At 45.7% G+C, this 24,234-nt stretch overlaps 1 protein-coding gene across 8 annotated transcripts in view; it reads left to right on the top strand.

The window, feature by feature from the left end:
- Window positions 1-24,234, top strand: part of gig (TSC complex subunit tuberin) — a 118,379-nt gene that overhangs the window by 27,653 nt on the left and 66,492 nt on the right. For all 8 annotated transcript variants that reach the window (XR_011512626.1, XR_011512625.1, XM_070535029.1 and 5 more), the window contains 5 exons: window positions 126-302; window positions 9,227-9,385; window positions 11,288-11,365; window positions 16,638-16,870; window positions 17,558-17,654. Coding sequence is in view for 6 of the 8 variants with exons in the window: in XM_070535029.1 (XP_070391130.1) it covers window positions 126-302; window positions 9,227-9,385; window positions 11,288-11,365; window positions 16,638-16,870; window positions 17,558-17,654 (744 nt within the window). In the remaining 2 variants the exon portion in view is untranslated. The remainder of the gene's footprint in view (window positions 1-125; window positions 303-9,226; window positions 9,386-11,287; window positions 11,366-16,637; window positions 16,871-17,557; window positions 17,655-24,234) is intronic.

Here is a 24,234-nt window from a genome sequence, read left to right as displayed (position 1 = left end):
ATGTTATTTTTATTCTTCAATGAACTTGAGAAACCTGTTTGCTGCACATCAAAGTTGCCACATTATTGGTTCAACACCACATCATTTGCTGTGCTTTGGCACATGGGTACGGGTTGTCACTGCAGGAAACATCACTGCTGCGTCTGGTGGAGTTTCGAATACGACAGGCGGAGCTGTGTCCACTGCGCTGGGCAAGCCAGATGGCAGAACTGCTGGATCGATTCTTGGACCCTGTGATGGCAACACCAGCTGTGCAGCTGCGCCTTCTTGACCTTCTTGCCAGCCATCGACATCTCTGCCAGGTGGCGTACATCATTGCCTAACATTTCAGTATGAGGCCAAGACCTTGGCAGGGCTTATGTGGAAATTCAAGAAAGACAGTACGACCACTAAATTTTCTTTTCAATTTCTTGGTGTAGAGAGTCCCTGTTCTTAGTAAGCCAACTGTTTATTATTTCTATTCATAGAGGTGTTATTAAAAGCTTAGTTTATTTTTGATAAGTGTGCCTTCAGATGTCAAAACTGCAGCCAGGAGTTCAACAAGTTTGGAAGGAAGACAAGAAGTACTGCACTCAGTGGCAGTTTGGGATAGCTGGATGTGCAGTTTGAATAAAAGGGAACCAGTGCAAGGGAAGATTAGAATAAGGTTGCTGCTGCTTTTTCCATCCAAAAAATTGTCAGTTTTGTGAAAGCATGATTGGAAACGTTATTCCAAAAAAGCTATATCTGTGAAGCAATACCTTGCTTTTGGCTAAGCCATGGCAAAGTTAAACATAACATTTACACTTTTTCGCATTTCCATGGTGGCTACAATACTCAAGAAACTTGTGTAGGCAGTGCCATTGTCATTTGCCTTGAAAGCAGTTGTCAGAGCATCATCAAAACTTGCTATATTCCCTAGCATAAAAAATAATATGCAAACTGGACAGAATAATGTTTTATGTCTTAACTCACAAGTGGCACTACCTGAAGTTTCACACTATCTACTTTAATTTGCTTATTCTCACTGGTAATTCCAGTCTTTGCTTCTTCTTTACCGCTTTTTAATGCCAAGGAAAAGAAAAGTAGAAAAGCTGTCTTTTTTGTCCATGATACTCTGTCTGTTTCTTTTTTTTTTTTTAATTCAATGCATGTCTTGTTGTTCCCTGGGGTCATTTGTACCCTTTGGTCCTACTTCAAATTAAATGCCCTTGGGCTTAGAAATTATTCAAGAGTGCTTTGCATGAGCGACCACTAGAGTGTATAATAGGATAAAAATGCAAGAACCCATGTACTGAGCACACGTGTATTTCTGACAGCTGATTGCATTGTGCATACATCTGTGGTGAAGTCATTTTGTGTGGGAGCCCCTAGCATATGTCACTTTACCCCAGTGCAGGGTTGCAAACCGGAGGCTTTAACTCTGGTTAACCTCCCTGCTTTTCTCTCATTTGCATCTCTCTCTCTCTCTCTCTCTCTGTTGGTGTAAGGACAGCTTAGGACTTCATATACAAAGTGCTGGTTGACAGGGGATGATGTTTTGTTTTCTTTCTAATTCGTTTATTTATTCAAGATACCCCTAAAGGCCCTCAAAGAGGGTATTACATAGGGGGTGGGCGACAGTAGTTAACATGGGAACTGGAATAGTTAGGCAGCAATAGTGTGACTAAAATACGAACAAAAAACACAATTATAAGCAATGTGGGATTAAAATTGGTGGAAGGGGGATAGGAAAAAAGCAATAAACACAAAACCTATTTCTGACTAGAGTTAATACAGCAGTTATGACACTAGTGACAATCCGTAATATAAAAAAAGCCCAATAAATACAGTGCAGAAAAGAAAAGGTGCTTACAAAATGCACAACACTTACAAAAACCATGCTGAAAAATGCTTATGAAATGGAACAAGAGAAAAATTAAGATGTTAATAGTACAATACATCTTAATGTATAAGAAACTGAAAACAAGAATGCTTGAAAAGTAAACACAAATCAATCAGGCAGTGCAGAATTTTGCTGGATTTCTTTCGGTAGCGACACGCGATGGCAAGTAGTTCCATTCGATGACAGTGCATGGTATGAATGAATTGGCAAAACGATGAGAGTGACATATCGGTCGTTTAACTTTGCACTGGTGATCGCGGTGAGGAAAAATGACAGCAGGGGACTGAAAGAAATTGTCAGAAAGAATTGATTGATGACGAAAATATGAAAAAGTTGAAGGCGAGCTGCTTGGCAACGATGTGGTAAGCTTTCTAATTTAGCATGATCTCTTAGTGCAGTGATGTTAGTATGACGTGAGTAATCTAAAAAAATTAAGAGCACAGCATGGTTTTGCATGGATTTGATTTTATGAGTAAGGTAGGCCTGAACTGGATGTGAAATGGCAGAAGTCTATTCAATTTTTGGATGAACAAGCGTAATGTATGCGGTGTTACATATCTCGGGAGGGGCATGTTTTAGAGAATGTTTGGAAAGGCAAAGTGAACGGCTAACTGAAGCAAGGGTGACGTCAATATGATAATAGCATGTTAGATAGGATTGAAGTGAAGTGCAGGGTATTTATATGTAGTGCTAATTTGAATTTCAGCATTATTGAAAACATACGGTCTTGGTTTATGGGAATTATGTTGAGTAAATGACATTAACATTGTTTCGGATTCATTCAGCATCATTAACCATGTGGTACACCAAATGGAGAATGGAGCAGGAAATGAATGGAGCAGGAACGCACAATGTCAGCGATAACTTTCGAGAGGAAGTTTCGACCACGGTCAGTAAGCAGCTGTCGCGGGGCGCCATGAAGCAAGATAATGTCACGCAAGAGGAAGTCCGCGACGTCAGTGGCGCAGCTGGTAGGGAGAGCCCGAGTGATAGCGTATCGGGTGGCGTAATCAGTCGCGACGGCTACCCATTTGTTCCCAGAGGATGACGTGGGAAAGGGACCGAGCAGGTCTAATCCAACACGAAAGAACGGTTCCACAGGGACGGTGATCGGCTGGAGATGACCGGCAGGTAGCACCTGAGGTGTCTTCCGACGCTGGCAGGGATCACAGGCAGCAACATAGCGTCGAACGGAGCGAGCGAGACCAGGCCAATAGAAGCGGCGGCGGACGCAGTCGTACGTGCGGGTTACCCCAAGATGTCCTGCAGTGGGTGCGTCATGCATCTCAAAGAGTACAGTCTGTCGTAGATGTTTTGGCACGACAAGAAGAAGATCAGGGCCATCAGGGAGGAAGCTCCTTCGGTACAGAATGCCGCCCTGGAGGACATATCGGCGAACGGATGCGTCGGTAGGTGTAGAGCGCAGACGCTCGATGAGTACTCGCAGCGATAGGTCTCGGTACTGCTCATCGGCGATGTTAGCGAAGGCAGACACAGAGAAAATGCCGTCGGCGGTACTACTGTCGGCGTCTTCAGGCTCGTCTACCGGGTAGCGAGACAGGCAGTCAGCGTCCTTGTGTAGTCGGCCAGATTTGTAGGTGACAGAGAACGAATATTCTTGGAGGCGTAAGGCCCAGCGACCAAGTCTTCCTGAAGGGTCTTTCAATGAGCATAACCAACAAAGCGCGTGATGGTCTGTGACAACGGAAAAGGATCGGCCATATAAGTATGGGCGGAATTTCGCAACCGCCCAAACTAGGGCCAGACACTCACGCTCAGTGATGGAATAGTTGCGCTCCGCGGGTGAGAGGAGCCTGCTGGCGTAAGCGATAACACGGTCGTGGCCACGCTGGCGTTGTGCTAGTACTGCTCCAATTCCGTGACCGCAGGCATCAGTACGGACTTCGGTAGGCGCAGAAGGATCGAAGTGGGCCAGAACGGGAGGCGTTGTGAGAATGTCGATTAGATGAGAGAATGCAGAGGCCTCGTTATCGCCCCACTGGAAAGGAGAATCTTTTTTCAAAAGGTCGGTTAGTGGTCGTGCTATGGCGGCGAAATTCCTCACGAAACGGCGGAAGTACGAACAAAGGCCGATGAAGCTGCGCACATCCTTGACACACGTCGGAACAGGGAAGTGCGTAACAGCATGGATCTTGCCTGGGTCCGGTTGCACTCCGTTCGCGTCAACGAGATGTCCAAGGACGGTAATCTGGCGACGGCCGAATTGGCACTTCGATGCGTTGAGTTGCAGACCGGCTCGCCGAAAAACGTCCAGGACTGCTGAGAGGCGCTCGAGGTGCATAGCGAACGTTGGGGAGAATACGATAACGTCGTCCAAGTAGCACAAGCACGTGGACCATTTGAAACCGTGAAGAAGGGAGTCCATCATGCATTCAAAAGTGGCAGGAGCGTTACATAGGCCGAACGGCATCACCTTGAATTGATAAAGACCGTCGGGTGTCACAAAGGCAGTCTTCTCGCGGTCGAGATCGTCCACGGCAATCTGCCAATAGCCGGAGCGAAGGTCAATAGAGGAGAAATAGCGAGCACCGTAGAGGCAGTCAAGGGCGTCATCAATCCGAGGTAGGGGGTACACGTCCTTTTTGGTAACCCTGTTAAGGTGCCGATAATCCACGCAAAAGCGCCATGAGCCATCCTTCTTTTTTACCAGCACAACCGGTGACGCCCAAGGACTACATGACTGTTCAATAATGTTCTTGGCAAGCATTTTGCGAACTTCTGCGTGAATAACTTGACGCTCAGCTGGTGACACTCGATACGGGCGGCGATGAATAGGAGGGGCATCGCCGGTATTAATGCGATGTTTGACAGCTGTAGTTTGGGCTAAAGGACGATCGTTAAAGTCAAAAATATCGTGGTAGGAAAACAGAACGCGGTAGAGTTCACGAGCGTGCTCGGAGGGCAAGTCGGGGGCAATCATTTTCTGTAAGTCAGCGATGGGACAATTTGGCGACTGCGATGGTAGAGAAGTATCGGATGAAGTGTCGTCTACTGCAATGGATGCTACTGAGTGATCCTCGAACGAACAAAGCTGGGCCAAAGACATCCCACGTGGCAGCACTTGCGTCGTCAAGCCAAAGTTGACCACTGGCAGGCAGACGCAATTCGCCGTAATAGATAAAACTGCATGGGGTACCGTGATCCCGTGTGTAAGGAGGACGTCTGGCATAGGAGCCGCGATGTAGTGACCGTCGGGGACTGGTGGGGATGACACTAGGTCAACGTAGGTCAGTGCCGAAGGTGGCAAGCGAACGAAGTCGGCGGAACTGAGGCGACTGGGGTGTGGTTCAGCAGGATCCAGAACAGGCAGGTCAAGGCGGAGAGTACTGGCGGAACAATCGATGAGAGCAGAATGTGCGGAGAGGAAGTCTAAGCCGAGGATGATGTCGTGGGGACAGTGGGCGATGACCGTGAATAGCACGACTGTTGAGCGATCGGCGAAGGAGACGCGGGCGGCACACATACCAATTACGGGGGCTGTTCCGCCATCGGCGACACGGACAACAGGCGTCGTGGCGGGCGTGATAATTTTCTTGAGCCGGTTACGAAGGTCAGCGCTCATTACGGACAAATGCGCCCCAGTGTCTATGAGAGCAGACACGGAAACACCGTCGACGTGCACGTCAAGAAGGTTCAGATGAGTGGGCAAAGTCAGAAGAGGATTTGGCGGCGTAGGGAGCAATGCAGCGTCACCTCGAGGCGCTGCATCGTCTAGTTTTCCGGCTGGGAGCGGCGCCCGAAGGGAGTCGGCGAATAGGAGCGACGGGGCTGGGGAGAGCGAGATTGTTGTCGTTGGGGCGAAGGTGAACGAGAATAGGGGCGGTTCGGCGCAGGAGAGTCAGTGGCGGCATTATCGGAGCGTGCGGCATAAGGACGAGAAGGGCCACCCGAGGGGCGAGAATAGGCAGTATAAGCAGACCGGGTCGGGGAAGTCCAGCGACTTCGACAGTGCCGAGAAATGTGCCCGATGCGACGGCAGTGAAAACAAATGGGCTTGTCGTCAGCAGTGCGCCATTCAGCTGGGTTGCGGAAACGTGGTGGGTAAGACGATGCGGGACGGGGCGGAATCGAAGAAGCCGGATGGGTATCAGGGTGATGGGCCGAGCAGATGGTGTGAAGGCCCATGTTTTCGAACTCCTGGCGGACAACTGCCTGGATCAGGGAAACCGTGACTGCCGGTGCGTTGGTGGGGCTGGAGTCGAAGGCAGCCGGATAGGCGGCCTCAATCTCACGCCGAACGATCTTGGTAATATCGCCGGTGTTGTTGGGACGAGGAGCGTCGGCACAGGAAGAAGTCGCTGGGGTGTTGGGCAAACGGGCAAACTGCTGATCGATACGTCTGCTTTTAGCGAGTTCCAGGCGGCGGCACTCTTTGATAACAGCATCCACCGTCGCGACGTTGTTGAACACGAGCAAGTTGAAGGCGTCATCGGCAATGCCTTTGAGGATGTGGGATACCTTGTCTGACTCAGGCATGTGTGCATCAACTTTGCGGCACAGAGCCAGGACGTCCTGAATGTACGTGACATAGGGCTCTGTTGACGTCTGCACACGGCCGGAAAGCGCCTTCTGCGCGGCAAGTTTGTGACCGTAGGGGTTGCCGAACAAGTCTCGGAGCTTTTGCTTGAACGAATCCCAACTGGTGAGCTCCTCTTCGTGCGTCCGAAACCAAACTCGAGGTGTGCCACCGAGGTAAAAGACTATGTTGGCGAGCATGATAGTAGAGTCCCACCGGTTATTGCGGCTGACGTGTTCGTACAGGCTGATCCAGTCGTCGACGTCGTCCCCATCTTTGCCCGAGAATACGCCAGGATCACGAGGAGCAGGGAGAGAGATGTAGGTCGTCGAAGTGGCAGGAGGGGTCGGAGGCGGCTGAGTCGAATTGTCATCGCCGGGAGCCATGAAGCTAGGCTCGACGTACCGTCCACTGCGAAGCTCCGTGACGAGGTACAGGGAACGTCCACCTCCACCAGATATGTTACGTAGGATGACGCAGACGAAAAGCTATGTACAAATATATTTACAAGGAAAATACGCTGCGCTAGGCCAAGAGGCAACAGCCCGTGCTAGCATCTAATCGTCGTCGTCGTCTTCACACTGCTGGCCTTTCGTGATCGCACATATTGTGCCGTAGCAATATGTATTGACAAGGTCAGGCTGGAGGAGATCACGATTAGTATTACTTGATAGGTTACAGTATAGTATACCATCATTGGCAAAAAGTCTATTATGGGTGGACACACACTTAGGCAGGTAAATATACATTAGAATAAGCAGTGAATGCAGAACACTACTCTGAGGGACACCTGTTGTTACGTTCACTTAGGAATGAGAATTATTAATGACTGTGAACTGTGTTCTGTGCAAAAGGAGTTCTTTAATCCACAAGACGACTTTAGGGTGTGTGTTAAGCTGCGTTAGTTTTAGTATCCGCCTGCTGTGGGGAACACGATCGAAAGCTTTTGAATAATCGAGAAAGATGGCATCAACTTGAAAACCAAAATCGAGTGCAGAGTGTAAGTCATGTACAAAATCAGCGAGGTGAGTGTTGCATGAATAAGTATCCTTTACGGAAACCACGCTGTTGCTTACAGATGATGCCATGCTCCTCAAGGTAGTTGATGACCTGAGATTAAATAATGTGTTCTAATAGTCTCCCAATTGTGTTAGCTGGTGGTGGTGACAAACTTTATTGACAGAGGGAGGGGAAGGGGGGAAGTGGCTGAGGGAGTGGGCTCAAGTAAGGCCTTGGGCTTGCTTGGCCTTCTCCGCCCAGTCCACCAGTACAAGCTGGCGGTCGACATGCCCGGACCTGAGCCAGGTGGTCCAGTCAGTCTCGCTGCTGACCGGGAGATGAGAAAACGGTAGTGAGGTGCATTCCTACATTATGTGTGTGAGTGTCCCTGTTTGTGAACAGAGCCTACATAGGTCGCTTTCCTTGCCCCAGTTAAATAGATGTGATGATAATTGAGTGGCAAAGAGCGATCACTTGACTGGAAAATGGGAACGACTTTGTCCGCCCGCCAGTTGTAAGGAATGGTACGGGATGATAATGATTGCAAGAAAAGGGCACACAGAATGGGTGAGTGGCTAGCTGAGATATTTTTAAGTATCTTGTTGTTAGACCCGAAAGTGTCAGATGCGGAAGAGAGTTTAAGATTATTTAATAATCATTAAATTCCTTCTTTGGTAATAGTTATTTCAGGCATTGTTATGTCGGTGCTAATACTAATGAGAGGCCCGAGCATTAAACCTTCCTGTGTAAAGACGGATGAAAAACATTAATAATTGAGCACCTTCAAGGTCAGAGAGAATGTCACAATTAAAATTAGTAAGTGCAATTTCAGGATGGCTGTTGTGGTTTAAGAACACGTCAAAAATGTCCCGGGTTAGTTTTGAGGAGGAAAGAAAGGTCATTTCCAAAAAAGGCACGTCTCGTAGTTTTTAGCAACGACCCGTATGCTTTTTCACATAATTCATAGCGTTTCCATGATTGTAACAGACAAGTTTTGTCGGCGTTCCTATACAGCCATTTCTTTCTTATTGTTGAGACATCAAAGCCAATCGTTGAACCACGGTGTTAAGTTAAAACACCTTATTTTGGCAAGAGGAATGTGCATGTCAATCAAATTGATTATTGTATTCTTGAACAGTTTATTTTTTTCTTTCTTATTGTTGCCGAAAAATGCACTGTTTTTACATCCTCTTCAAGCAAGATCAGGCACCAGCAATAAAATTCAGTATTTTGATGTCCTGATGACAATGGAAGGAGAATTCTCATATTTACTTTTCATGATTTCTTTCTTTTAAATTATCTAAAATGCGTGTATCTAAGATGAATGTGAATGCCTGCATTATATATAAGGCATTTCGTGTACGATTTGATATTCTGTTCCCTCCACACAAATAACTTCATGTGTTCATTCTTTAGGCATTCATTGCTGGAGTTTGATTTGACAGAAATAACGCAAATCTGCATGTTACCCGCCGTGGTTGCTTAGTGGCTGTGGTGTTGGGCTGCTGAGCACAAGGTCGGGAGATCGAATCCTGGCTGTGGTGGCTGCATTTCAATGGGGGCAAAATGCGAAAACACTTGCAGTAATTAGATTCAGGTGCACTTCAAAGAACCCCAGGTGGCCCAAATTTCCGGAGTCTCCCACTATAGTGAGCCTCATTACCAGAAAGTGGTTTTGGCACATTAAACCCCATAATTTAATTTAATTGTTAAATCTGTATGTTCATTACCTCCTAATTCGGTTAACATGGGCTAAAGGAGAGTTGACAAGCTCAGTTAGCACTTCATGCAGTGTTCGGCCGTGCCATAGCCGGTGTCTGTTGCAGGCAGATGAGCTGGTGGAGAAAGTGCTGCTGCCACACGTGTCTCCACTCGAGAAGGACCCTGCCGTGGCGGCCCGTGCTGTGCACCTTCTAGCTGATGTGCTGCTGCGGGATGACCTGTCAAGCCAGAACACAGCTGATCTGCTTGATGTGCTCCAAAAGGTTTAGGGATGTTTTGTTACATTTGCACCTGTTGCAGCTTTGGTGTGAATAGCTTTGGCTCATGACCGAATGAGGCATGCTTGTAGGGGTGCACTGACCTCAACCATTTTACAAGACCCGTAAGCCTGTCTTGAGTGAGCAAGCACTGGATGTGGTCAAATTAACGAGAGTCAGGTGATCAAGATTAAACTCTGTAGCGGGCCTGTCAACCTAAATGATGTGTAATGCAAAAATAACCATGTACACAGGCACAGACCACTTCATATGTTCATTGAGGCATTCGTTGTTGGAGTTGACACAACGGTTGAGGCACAAGCCTCACCGCCAGCCAATGTCCAACTGTGGCTCGCCCTCTGCAATTGCATAATAGTAGCAGGACAAGCAGCAAAATACATGCAGGACACTCAACTTCAACTGGTCTTTACAATCCAATTACGCTCGTGACACGCATAAAAAATTATTCGCTATATGAGGAGTCTGTCTTCTCTAGGATTCGCTTGGTGTCTTGATGTCTTTCTGTTCAGAAATCGTAAACATAGACCTATACTGGATGTTTCAGCGAACACTTTCAAAATTTTTTAAAGGTTGCCTGTGGTACAGGTACGTATCCAGGATCTTTTTTTTGGGGGGGGGGTTACCTTTCTATGAAAATGAGGCCCCTCCTTGGGTACGTGCCTGCTGTGGTAGATAGCACAATTCTAATTATAAGCTGGTCTAGTCAAAGAGGTGGGCATTACTTGCGAAAAAAATTGAAATGCATAGTCGACTGATTTACAAAAATTCACAAATAAAGTTTTCAACTAATTACCTTAAGGCCCATATTGCAATTTACCAATTCTAGCCATGAAGTTTGCAAAGTGGATCCACTCGGAACTAATTCTCAGAATAATACCAGTTTCAAGATGTTAATTCCCGAATTTTGTAGAGAAATGCATTGGCATTCCGGTTACTTTCTTGACAAAACTTAGTTTTACGCATTCAAGCACTAAAGTAACTGGAACACCAATGCATTTCTCCGCAAAGTTTGGGAATTAACATCTCGAAACTGGTGTCATTCTAAGAATTCGTGCCAAGTGGATGCTCCTTCTGAACTCCACAGCTGGAATTAGTAAATTAAAATTAGTTAAAAGTTTAATTAGTGAAATTTTGTTAGTCAATTATGTGTTTCAATTTTTTGTGCAAGTAGTGTTCGCCGCTTCGAGTAGACCACCTTATGCACTAGAATTGTGCTATCTGCCAAAGGCAACCTTTAAGAATTTTTGAAAGTGTTTGCTGAAACGTGCTGTATATATGGTGACATAATCATGCTTTTCTTTCTTGGAACTGTACTTCTGCCTTTTACTGCTGACTGCCATATAAGTTCTGATAAGTCTGCTTCTTTCACTCGAGCCTATCTGCTACAATGATTTGTATACTTCAAGGTAAAACCATCATCACTGTCGTCGTTGTCATCATCATCATTATCATTATTATTAAGTCAGAGACACAGGAGGTCCTATTTGAAGTTTATTGTATTCTAAAGTGATATTTGTGCTAGTTTCCATTTACAGTCTCGTGTAAGAAAGAGGAGCTTTATATGAACTATTCCGTGGCTGTGTACGTTTGCAAAAGATGTGACCTTGTATTATCATAGCATGCATTTACTGCATGCTATAAAAATGTGCATTTACTGCATCACAATTGCCTCATACACATGTTATGAGCATTGCTGCACAGTAGAAATTAGTTCTAAGTTCAGCGTTAGTCCTAAGTCTTGCACGTATTTCACACTCTGTCTTGTCTGAATTTGGTGCTGGTAATTCCTGCATTACAAAAAATTAACCACCTAGCCCAGCTTACTTGTTTGTTTGCAATGGCCATACAAGTCTAGCCAGAAGTGACCATTGATACATTGCTGTGTAGGTGCTCGTGCGAGGTTGGCAGCCTGAAGAGCTGCTGGCGCTCAAGGCAGCTGTCGAGGGCCTCTGCCACCTTTTCCAGGTGAGCGTCAAGCCTGCAACGTTGCCATGTGAAATGGGGCGTGGTTACTTGGCACTGCTTGCACTGAATGTTATGAATAAGAGCGTTAAGTACACATGACTCTTATGGCTACATCGCTGGCTCAAATGCACTCAAATTTTGCGCTTATGTGGAATATTACCATGCATGCAGTTGGGTGCATTACTTGCCTCTTTCATCTAGAATAAACAAAGGTATACATTGTCTACAGCAATGTCGGAAAAAAAAATGTATTGTAACAGTGACATAGTGGTACCATCTCTCATTGTTAAAGTGAAACGTGGCACAAGCATTGTCAGAATGAAACACAGCACACAGAGCTTTGTGATCTCTGCAGTCTTTTCGTTTCAGCAACAAAAAGCGGTTTTTACCATAACAAACATGAGGAGGCAGTTACCTTGTCCACATACATAGAGATGCTGCTTTCAGCAACTAACTGTGCTACCCGCCATGGTGACGTGGTGACTTTGGTGTTTTGCTGCCAAGCCAGCGGGCACGAGATGAAATCCTGACCACGGCAGCTGCGTTTCGATGGGGGGAAAGCACAAAAAGGCCCTTGTACTGTGCACAGGGTGCACATTAAAAAATCCTAGGTGGTCAAAATTAATTCAGAGTCTCCCACTATGGTGTGCTCCATAAGCATATCATGGGTTTGGCAGGTAGAACTTCAGAATTTTTTTTGCCTAACTGTACTATTTAAGTAAAAAATTGGTTTTTGCACTTATAATGTGTAACTCAGTATTTAGGGTTGGGTGAATATCCGATCAGATGTTAGGCTATTCGGCATTCGCTTCTGATCGAATTGCAATATTGCAAGCCAAAAACAAAGGCACCATTCGACCGCTATGTCACCAAACGATTTTTCAATTATCGAACTTATCGGATTCTGCAGTGCATCTTGCTAAATTTTTCTTACATCACTTATGCACGCAGTGTTAGAAAATCTGGAAAATAGTGCAATTCAGGTTGTCCCCTGTATCCTCCCCTTCCTTAGCCATGTCGTTTCTCAACTACCAAACCACAACTTCGGTTGCCAACACCTGGCAAAACCATGTTGATAGGGCTAACAACCAAGGTAGTGTCGCCGTGACAAAAATTTGACGAAACCGTTCTCAGCTGTTTGCCGCTAATTGAGTGGCTCAACAGTGATTGCCCCCTGAGATTAAGCGCATGGTATAGACTGAGGACCGTGAAAGTGATGTGGGTCTGGGGTCGATTGCTGGCAGTTAGGTAAATTAGAGTAGAAACTCGTTGATATGTTCCCGTCACATACGTTTTCCTGGTGCCAACATTCGCAATCGAGAACACAAAAAATGACCCAATAGAGTTACGCTCATTTTTTACTGGTTTGTGCGTTCTCGGAAAACACGATTTATAGGCACCAACATTCAGCACGTCGCCAAACTGCAATCGTATGATACGTTTTCTGGCTGCTAGATCCCATGTAAAAAAGAAAATGTGCAATGCACGCGTGATCGAGAACAGTATATAGCTGCCCACCCTGGCAGCTTCACCGCAATACTCCCCTGCCCTTATCACATGAAAACGCCGGCGTACTCTGTTTCTCATTTCGGTACCAGCAAATCTTCTCCAGGGTCGTCGCACACTGTATTCACAGCTATCACCGCCAATCCTACTGTGATAAGCACCTTCGTTTCTCTGTTTCACAGTGCGTGGTTCTGTTGGAAGTGTAGTGCACGCTTTTAATAGGTGATAACTGAAACGCACCACCGTTCCCTGCTGCAGACTGTGATCGTGTATGTTTTCTGGCTGCTAAATCCCATGTGAACAAGAAATGCAGCGAGGCACATGCGATCACGAACAGCATATAGCTGCCTGCCTCACGGGAAAACAACGATGCACACAGTTTCTTATTCCAGTGCCAGCAAATCTCCGCCTGGTTTATCGCATGCCACATTCACAGCTATCGCCACCCAACCTACTGCGATAAGCATCTTCACCTATCTGTTTTACAGCGCTTGGAGTGTAGTGTCATTGGTAGCGTACTGCATGCTTTTAGTAGGCAATAATCTAAATGCGCCGCCATTCCCTGCTGCAGGTGGCGCAATGTGGGCATGCCATTTCACTTTGGCGGCATCCAGCGTCGCCCACTAGCTCGATTTCATTCCAGTTTCCTGTTGCCCTCTTAAAAACACCATGGAATAGGAAAACAGCAAAATGCGTCTTGGGCCACTGGAGCACCACAAGCTTGATGCACATTTGCGTCTCGTGCCAGAAAGATTTACGCGACACTTCACATTACGTAGATGTCAGCAATAGTTGAGCCTGTCAAATTTTTCTAGTTACTTCGGATTGTACGTTTTCCTGGTTAGTACAATTTTTTCTCGCAGTATTTTCCAAAAAGTATGAACGAGGTTCTACTATATAGCGTGCATTAAGTTTTTCTGTGCGCTTACTGAATAGAATGGGTTAAGCTTGTGCGTAGGTATAAAGCACTGAGCCTAAACTGCCTGCACCATGCAGTTGTCGCACTAAAGGTCGCATGCGACATCTGTACTTCATGGAATCATGACGATGCATGGCTTAATCTGGGCGAATGCAAAATGCCCCTACGTGTACCATTATCAAGAAATTCAAGTATATGGAACCACAATACCGAGCATAAGTGTGCAAATCAATTTTCTATACTGCTTGCTGGCCATACTGCTGGCGTTGTAAAAAAATGTTGAACTTGCTGTTTTGTGGGAAAAGATCCGCATAACAGCACTGAAAATATACTTCCCATCTATGCAAGTAAAGCGCACCCTGCCCCTCCTCTCTCTATTTAATAAATTTTTCAGCTTTTGGCTCTTGTGTCAAGGTTTTATGCAAAGACCACAACTATTGACAATGAGCCAAAACATTTGTGTATTTATTAGCCTAATTATTCGAAATACTGCCACATTTCCCGTCACAAAAATATGTGGTATACAAAGTGCTACTATTCAAACCATTTGATGTGAAATTATTTGACCAAATTACTATTCGCATTAAATTTTATTCAAACCTAAAATTTACTATTTGTCCACCCCTTTCAGTATAAAGAACATACTTGGAAAGTGATTATGCCATTGAGCTGCCTTATAATCTCGGGATGATGTAAACTGACCAGACCATTATATGGATTTGATCCAGAGTCCCCCACTATGGTGTGCCTCATAATCATATTGTGGTTTTGGCACGTAATGCCCCAGAATTTAAATTAATTCTCTGGTTATGGAATTTTTATCCTGTGATAGCTACTATGGGCACTTTTTCCCGCTCAGTATAATTGTGCTTTTGGTAGCAGTCATCATCAATATCAACAGACACTTGAAAAATACCTACTTTGTGCAACAACATTGACAGGTGAAGGGGCATTACAAAGTTCACGCATGCTGACCACAAGGTCAGCTGGAGACCACTTTACTAAAAAAAAAGTGATGAGGACAAATGAGGGCTTGATTAAGCACTACAGCTGTCGCTGTGGCTATACTATGGATTGCCACAAGGCTTAGATCTTTTGCTGCAATAAGTAGCTAAATCATAAGGAAGTGCTGTAGCCTTCCACGCTGCTTTGTCCAAGTAACATGTATAAGGTAACAACATGCTCATTTTGCCAACATTAAGTGTAGTCATCATTGGTGAATAGGATGTTGGAGGAAGATAAGAGTTGAACACACAAAGATATAATATTCAAATACCAAGACATTCATAATTGGCATAATTAGGTGTCAAAGATGGAGCAATTTAAGGCTTTGTGAAAACAAAGCTTGATCTGACTTTATGAGATAATTGATGTGGGACCAAGTTGGAGCATTTCCAAATGAGAGTTACAATTGAAAGCCATGCTGAAGGACTGAGTGAAGTGGAACAAGCAATAACTTCATGTTATGTGCTCATCTTGGTAAATGACTGGAGAGCTGCAAAGAGTTGGAGTTTGCCATTAAAAATGTTTTTATGCGAAGCATATTATGAGAGCTCAACCCAGCTCCTCAGGCGCGGCGGTGTCGCCTTGAAACCACGTGACACCGTGACGTCACGACAGAGGAGAAGTGGCTTTGGCTCAACTCTTGCAAGATGGGCTGGGTGGGAATCGAACCAGGGTCTCCGGAGTGTGAGACGGAGACGCTACCACTGAGCCACGAGTACGATGCTTCAAAGCGGTACAAAAGCGCCTGTAGTGATTGCGGTGTTGCCTTAGAAACGAGCTGTTTCTAAGGCTCAGGCGTGCGTCGCTTGCTCAGGCACACATTTCGTTGCCGCGCCGAACGCTGCGTTGCTCGACGCTCACCGCGTCCAATGCGGGGCGTCCAAGGCGAAGCAGAGTAACGCATGAGTTGTTTCTTCGTCTAGCCGAACCAAATATAGCCAAGCAACAGCAGTTCACCAAGCTAAACAGTGGTTCAACAACTAAAATAAAGGCTAGTATGCTTCGCATCCTGGGCTTAACCTTACCTAAGCCACAGCCATTTTTTTATTGCATTACTATATGGACACTCCAGGTGCATTTGTGTCATTGCCGTGATGTTCCATATTAAGTCCAGGAGCAATAACACTCTCCCCGTGCATTGTAAGCTATATGTGCAAGTGAAAGCATGCGAGGGAAGCCGATGATCACGGCTCAATCTGGTGTGCATGAAGGAAAAAGCGGGAAGCAAATGTACTGTCTTCCGTTGTGCGAAAGGCCGTGGGGGGATGGTAGGGAGGGAGAGGGGCCGGTGTTGTGCTCCGGCAGCAACTGCGCATTTTGCAATCGGGTGCAAGGGGAACTGACGATTGTGGCTCAATTTCACGCGCAACATATGGAGGAAAGCAGGCAGGCAGCATGGAAGGGAGGGAGGCCGGCTTCGACTGCTCCTACAAGTGCGTATTTTGCACGGCCGTACATGGTCGCGTGCATTGTATCTTGAAAGGGACTTGCAGACGGCTAATACCTTTCTGCGCACTGCGTTCTAGCCGCTCTTGTGTTGAAACGATGCATGGCACGAATGTCACTTCGCTCACTGCTGCTGTTGCCCTTGCTCGCACCAGCACATTGACAGCGAGTGTCCACGCTCATAGAGTCTGATCTGTTCATGTTTGCTTGTGCACGCTGACACCATGCTTGTTAATTAAGTTAGTAAGCGAATGTTTCCAAGTTTATATGGCCGATAAAACTACTATCCTTACTTTGTATAGCTGTCTACTAATTTGCTATCGCAGCCGATGCTTTACCTTTTGGGCGAAACTGCAACTTTTTTTGTTCAGAAAGCTGCTGTTTTCTGTGATGCAGGCACATGTGCGTGATGGACAGCCCACGGTGGCAGTGTCGGTGCTGCAGCTGCTGTCTCAGCACCTGCACCAGCAATGCCGGGACGGGAGCCCACCGGCCGACCTGGCTCCGCTTCGGCTGCAGCTGGTCCAGACGTTGGTGGCACTGCGCACGAGCCCCCTCTATCAGGTGGGCCTGTGCGATCCTGCCACGGGACAGGTGACCTTCAGCCGACAGCTCACCTGCACCTTCAGGTGAGCACGGTGGCCGCCGGCTGCCCAGTCACTGGGCATGCGCATGTAGTATATTGCCGGCTATAGCTGGTTGAAATGCATAACCAGCTTGCCCAAATCGCCACTTTGACTGGTTGAAAAAGCAATTGTTGCAATTGTTCTGAAGTTGATAATGTTCGCTGGAGCAAGTTCTATTATTCATTCCATTGGTGTTCTGTCTGTGTTCATTAAGGAACATCTAACATATGGCTATGGAATGTAGCCAGCCTTCTGAACGATTTTCTTTGGCCACATGTGATCATGACGAACAATGCATCTCTCTTTGGCCACCTGGGCTTCTGACTATACAGTAGAACCTCGTTGATACGTTCCTGTTACGTACGTTTTCCCAGTGCTAACATTCACAATTGAGAACACAAAAAATGACCCGACAGAGTTTGCCGGTGCTAATATTTTACCGGTTCATATGTTCTCGGAAAACAAGATTTTTCGGCACCATCATTCAGTACGTCACCAAACTGCGATCGTATGATACGTTTTGTGGCTGCTAGATACCATGTAAACAAGAAAATGCATAAGGCGCACACGGTCGCATATTTGACGCATTGATTGACACTCATTCGTAATTTATGACTCAAGGGAATACACTGGCCGTTTTCTTAGTACTGTAGTCTTCCAACTCAATCCTGGGTGTGCGTACCTTTGCAGGGAAGGCTTTCCATGTTGCAGCTCAGGAAGTCCAGCAAGTGTGCAGCAGCTCTGTTTCCGAGAGCCCTTGGATGCCCTGCTATGCTGCTTACGAGAGGTGGGCACCTTCGTCACGGTGTGCATGGTGGTTGTTTTATGCTAACACTTTTGTGGCGTGCAGGTAAGGGCTAGAGTCAGTAACATTCTGGAGTGTGAGAGATGCAGATATTTTTTATTCAGTTATATGGACACTCCAGGCGCATTTCTACTGTCGGTGTCACTGTGAGGGTCCGTATAAAGTCCACGGGTGATAAAATCGTCACTGCGTGTCATATGGTGTATGTGTGAATCACAGCATGCGAGGGTGAGCCAGCAATCGCGGTTCAATCTGGCATGCGCGAAGGAAGAAAGTGGAGAGCAAAGGTGCCATCTTCCATCATGCGAAAGGCCGTGGGTTGGAGGGACGAAGGGGCGGGCAGTGCTGTGCTCTGGCAGCAACTACGCATTTTGCGATCGAGTACAACGGGAACTGACAATCATGGCTCAATCTCGTGCACCATATATCGAGAAAAGCGGGGAGGCAGTGCAGGAGGGAGGGGGGCTGGCTTCGACTGTGCCAACAAGTGCGCACTTTGCACGGCCGTGTGCGGTCACGCACACCGTACCTTAAAAGGGATGTGCCTCACACCTTTGTGCGCACTGTTTTCTCGCCACTCTTGTATTGAAGCGATAGACCGCACGGAGGCCACTTTGCTTGCTGCTGCTGCCGCACATTCTCACACCAGTGTTTTGACAGCGAATATCTGCACTCATCGAGTGTGATGTGTTCATGTTTGCTTGTGAGCGTTGACACCATCCTTGTTAATTCAATTAGTAAGCGAATGTTTACAAGTTAATACAGCCGGTAAAACTGCTATCCTTACTTCGTATAGTTGTCTACTGATTTGCAATCGCAATTGCTGCTTCGCTTTCGAAAAAAACTGCGACTTTTTTCTTGCTTTTTTACATCATGGTGCGTCAGTGTGTGCACAGGTCCCTGAAACCCTTCAAAACACTTGAAATAGAAAATTAAAATTTTGAGTCCTTAAATGTACAGCAATTCTTTAAGTCCCTTGAAAATCCTTGATTTCTTTGGATAATGTAGAAAAAGTCCGATTATGCAGCTGACTTTTCATGGTAGGTGACTGCGGTCGAAGCAAGCACTATAACAAAACAATGCCAGGGATGTTACTGCTGTGCCAATTGCACTGAACTGCACCCAGAGATGAACCCTGCTATGTCCTGCTCCATTTCAGCTAAATCTCGGTAACTCTGCTCCTACCATGGCGGAAAGAGATTCTTGGACAAAATGAAACAAAGTCCTTAAAGGCCATTTTGCCACACCACTGAAAGCGATGTAGTGTGAGCCAGTGGCTATGTTGGCTGAGCAGTGGACCGAGCCAAGCCTGAATTGTGCCGCTGTTTCTTCCATGCTTCTGTGGGCCATTGTGTAGAGAGGTTCTGCTTTTAAAGCACAGTTCTTAATGGCCCATTCTTGTGGCGTGCAGCGGCAGTGGTGTAACCGAGCAAACGACCACAACAGCAAAAGCTGGAAGAGCAAATGCGGAGTGGCAGATTAAAAACACGAGCCGCGAACGGCGGAGACCAATGAGAGCGGCCCCTTCAGTGATGTGCGCACAGAAAACTGGTTTCAACTGCCCTGCCGCTGGATGTGTACTCCTATCTGTTCTCAGCTGGACCGCTCGTTTCGTACTATCGTCTGCTCGTGTTAGCTCACGCTTCCGCTTGTTTGGTTTGCTTGGTTTGGTCTCATTTGCACTTGTTTCAATAGTCATGGTTTGCAATTGTTTTGTAGGCTGATTGTATGCGCAATGCGAATTCTGTAGTTCTGGAAGCCACGCGGCACCAATGATTACACTAGAACCTTCGACAAGTCATGTATAAAAGCCGACGCACTTGACCCGAGATCAGATTTTCGACGATTGCCAACTCTGCTACATGTCTCTCTCAAATTCTTTGCCTCAATGTATTGTGAAATGAAAACACGTATAGAGCTGCACTCAAATTTCGCATTAGGAAGTATCGTAATTGTCGGAGAATTTTTTAAAGCGAAGCTTTCTTTGGCTCTTCCTTCGACTTTTGCGCTGCTGCTGCTGTTTCCTTGCACACTGCATGGGGGAAGGGGGTTCAGATCGTGTATATACATGGCAGGAGCATAGCAGTGAGGAAAGTCGACATGAGAAACTTGTTTGGATCTTTCCATTGCATGGCATGTGCACGGTACCCTCTGGGGTCCCTGAGTGTCATGACATTAGCCTCTTGACAGCTGTAATTATCTGTTACCCCCTTCAAAAGCATTGCAGAAACTGCACTGCTTAACTTTCTACTAACATGCAAGCCTAGAGGGTATGTAGATAGAAATGTACAGAGGAGGGGGGAGAGGACGCTGAGAATCGGTAGAATCGACGCAGTCACGAAATGAGTGAATAACAGCCTTGCCACTCTCACAGTTCCTGTACATGGTTAGAGAGCAGGAGAGGGAAAAGATGACGTTATAAGGCAAGGAAACAGCGGTTGTGGTCAAACTGAAGGTACGGTACAACACGCTTCTGCTATTTCTGAAAAATAAGCGCCATGCAAATTTGTCAAGTGGACAACTGATGAAGGGCATGCAGATGCAAAGCCGCATTAAAACACTGTAGGGTCAGGCAGTGCTACGTAAGCAGTTGCACGTCAAATCTACACTTCTGTGCCCGCTGCGGTAGCTTGACTGCTATGGCATTGCTCGAGATCGCGCTTTCAACCCTAAACCACGGCAGCTGCATTTTGATGGGAATGAAATAAAAAAAATGCTAATGCACTTAGATTTAGGTGCACGTTAAAAACACAAGGGTGTCAAATTTAATCCAGAGTCGCCACTAATTATAATCCTCATAATCCTTATAATCACAGCCTCAGGCATACCTCATAATCCAATTATGGTTTTGGCATGTACAGCCCCATAATTAAATTAAAAACACTTCTGCGACGTTGCAATGTGCCATGCGAGGCAATGGTACTGCTCAACCCTCTTGGAGAGTACGAACAATGGCGCACAATGCCTCAAGCAAGCACATCTCCCTATGTGTTCTGTGTACTACGCGGACAAACAGCAGTGGTGCACATGAGGTGACATTTATCAACTCGCCACTCTCGTATTGAATTAAATGCTGAGGAAATTACATCAGTCAAAGCAAACAGCATAGAAAGCTTCGCTTACATAGATTTCCACAGTGCATGAGATCCGAATATTTTTCTTTTTCAATACCTTGAACTGCCATGTGCAAGTTGCTTAGGCAATGGAACAATGTTGCTTCTAGTTTCTTCTTAGGTGGCAGCAAACGTATGTGCTGGCACTGAGCTAGACCTGCGCTTTCGTTGGCGATACGATTTCACGGCTTTAGGAACATTGTGCGGCTGCTACTAAGATTTTCATCTACTCTGCTCCAAACCGCAACTGACAAAGCGGCACTGGTTAGGACTTTAGCTGCTTAGCCTGCCTAGCTACTTTGATGGAAATCTGCCATCACACCAAGCTTGTCATCAGTATCTTCAGACCAGTAGGTGATTGGTCGTGAGATTACACTCATGCGCTAGACTGGTGGTTGTAGAAGCCAAGATCGAGTTCACAAGCGATCTGCCATCAGCTTCCATAAGCACCTACCAAGTATGCTTGTGCGCAACGTGTGCTCGCATGTAGGCAGAAATCTCCAAACTGAATTCTTGCAACACAGCTTAATCTGACAGCATTGCACAGTCAAGGTCATACTCTCATATCTGCACTTTGCAACAAGCAAACGGAAAATGCCCCATGTTATCAACCATCGCAGTAGTATTTCAAATAGATATATCACCGAAGCGCTACACAGGGCAAAATTAAGTTTTTCGTACTGCTGGCATTGTAAAAAGCCATGAAATTGATTTTACCCCTGAAGTTGCCATTCCTACCACTGCCTGCATCCCTTCTCTCAGTTGGCAAAGCAAGACCTTTCACTTTCTTCCATAGTAAACTACTCGCATAGGGTTGGGTTGTGACAGGACTCGTGCCTGTGAATGCGAGATTAGCCCACTTAGTGTCAGTTTTGACAACCAATATCTCTCAACAGAAGCACTCTGCAAGATGAAAACAAATTGGAGTTGTCTTCGAATATGATTGCACAAGTTCTTAAGGGGCCCTGAAACACTTTTCGAACATAGTAATAAAATGTTACCAATCTGTCAACGAGGCTCCTGTGAACTTGTGAGCCAAATACTATTGCACTGCATGCAACAGGGAATTTACAATGTCGTGTCACAAACAGTGAAAAATCTCTTGCTCTCTCCTTCACAACGTCTTCGTGCAGCATCATTGCAAGCAGTGGAGTCCACAACAGCTATTGGTTGATTTCGTGATTGTGAGAACATCCTCAGTAATACAGTTATTGCTTATTTGAGCTATAGAAATGAAAAAATATATATTTCTGCGATCTCAAAAAGACAGAAACACCATGTCTTCTTTTCTCTACCAGTCTACACATGACAGTTGTGCATTGCTGCATCTGCTGTGTGTGGCCTCCAAGACAAGCGTAGCATAGATACCGTGGCGGCCACGAGTCGTCTTGCCACCTTTGGGCGGGGCAAGTGGGGTATTGCTCCCTCGCACCCCTTTGCTGTCTCCGCTGTGTAGCTTCTAGCTCGCTAGGCAAATGGAAGGAGAGCAAAAGTTTCTCGTCGTTCCAGTAACTGCATCTAACTTTGCTTTTGCTTGAAGGATTGGAAAAATTTATGTGGTAGGAGATTTGCAAGTTGACATAACTTAATAGTGATGTCATTCTATGATTAATTACAAGGGTGTTTCAGGGCCCCTCTAATATAAACATAGTATGTTTTAACTCGTGAAATTTAAAAAGTTTACAGCATTTTTATCAAACTTACAACTTCATCTTTAAATAATGAGTACAATATGAAGATAATTAACGACGGAGCAGTGACCATATAAGAATATTGAAAAATTCAGTTTTACATAAGTGGCGGTGAGGGAGGAACGGGTGCTTATTACATGAGCTTCTGCTGTATTATCAACATAGCTTTTTGTTTTATAGACTGCACCAATTTACAGAGCACATTTATGCATTATAGCAGTGAGACCACGCTGAAAAATGCCTTCCAAGTCTACAGGTACCCTGTCCAAATGCTTCCATGCTTTTCTATGCCACCTTAGTGTGTTTTCAGCACATGTTTGGACACCACTGCTTGTTTTATTGTAGTTCATTGTGAGGACTCTGATGGAGCAGTGGTCTCATTTTTGATGTTTCGATGGAGTTTGTAAACAATCAGCAACTTATTGCTTTTGCATAGCTTGCCCATTGTAAAAGCTTCATATATGCTTTGCAATTACTTTCATAAACCTGCTTCGGAAGCCCATTTTTACTGCTCTAGAACACATTCGGCTGCCTCTAGAACTGCTACGGAAAAGCATGGGCCAGTAACATTACTGCAATGCTTATGAAATTTAAAGCTGGTGCTACAGTACGCGCATTATGCTTAATATGACTAGCGTGAAGCTGGAAATCCCTACAGTGCACTAGTGAAAAAGAGGTGCAGGTTCCCCTCTTGTGCTTTCTTCACCGCCTTGACCCTTCATTTGTTTCAATTCCTTTTGTACCCCCCACCCCCCTTTGGTCACTTTGCTTTGGCTGGGCACTGTGTGTTTTCAGGGGGCCAGTTCATGCTCCTTGTCATGAGGGATAAGCCATATGATGCTGTACCGTGAATGTAATGCATATGTTGGCAGAGAAGTGAAAAATGCAATGAGAATGTGGCATGTTGTGTGCCACATTATTCTTGAAAATTCTTTTAAAGGGCATTAAAAAAGGCCACAATTCCAGTCTTTTTTCATGCTCGCACATGCCCTCGTTCAGGCTGTTATTCAAAGAAACGGTAATCCTTTTGTATATATGGAACAATGAGTTCTGCCTCCCGTATGTCCCTGCCAGAGCATTACGTACACGCGACCGCTTTACCTTACCAAGAGTACGGACAAGATATGGCAAACGTGTCCGTGCCTTCTATGTACCTGATGTGTTAAATGACCTGCCAGATAAAGTTTTATCTTCCAGCACACGGAAAGAAGTTAAATCTTATATTTTTGATTTGTATGTGTAATTTGGTTTCTTCCCTTTCTTTCTTTCTTTCTTTCTTTCTTTAGTTTTATTTTGAGTCTTGTACATAATTGATTTACTGTGCCGCTCCCTGGCTTGCTCCATTCTGCCGAGCGCTTCCCCACAAGCCCATTGTTGGCTTGGGCAGGCTCGTATTTGTATGTCATTTTCGAAATAAATAATTTATATATATAAATATATGGAAGCCTGTGCAAACTGTGCATGGTTGTTCTGGCTTAAGTGGTTCATCTGGTTAATTTTGATAATGAGTGTGGCTATGGCTTACTAATCAGGTGCAAGGGTCTTAGCTTCTTAACACTTGACCACCTCCCCAGATTCTAGCTGCATTTATCGCCTTACCTAGAGAACCCTGAATGTCCACTGCCACATGCTGTACGTTTACATCTTTATAACGTTTATGTCAGCTTCAAAGTGTTGTTTTCACTGGCTTTACTTAACGAAAAATAACAAAAAACATAGACGTTTCGCCACCTATGCGGGTGGCATCATCAGTACACA

Source organism: Dermacentor albipictus, chromosome 3 (assembly GCF_038994185.2).
Source record: "Dermacentor albipictus isolate Rhodes 1998 colony chromosome 3, USDA_Dalb.pri_finalv2, whole genome shotgun sequence".
Classification (NCBI taxonomy): domain Eukaryota; kingdom Metazoa; phylum Arthropoda; class Arachnida; order Ixodida; family Ixodidae; genus Dermacentor; species Dermacentor albipictus.
This window is presented reverse-complemented; position numbering and strand designations above follow the sequence as displayed.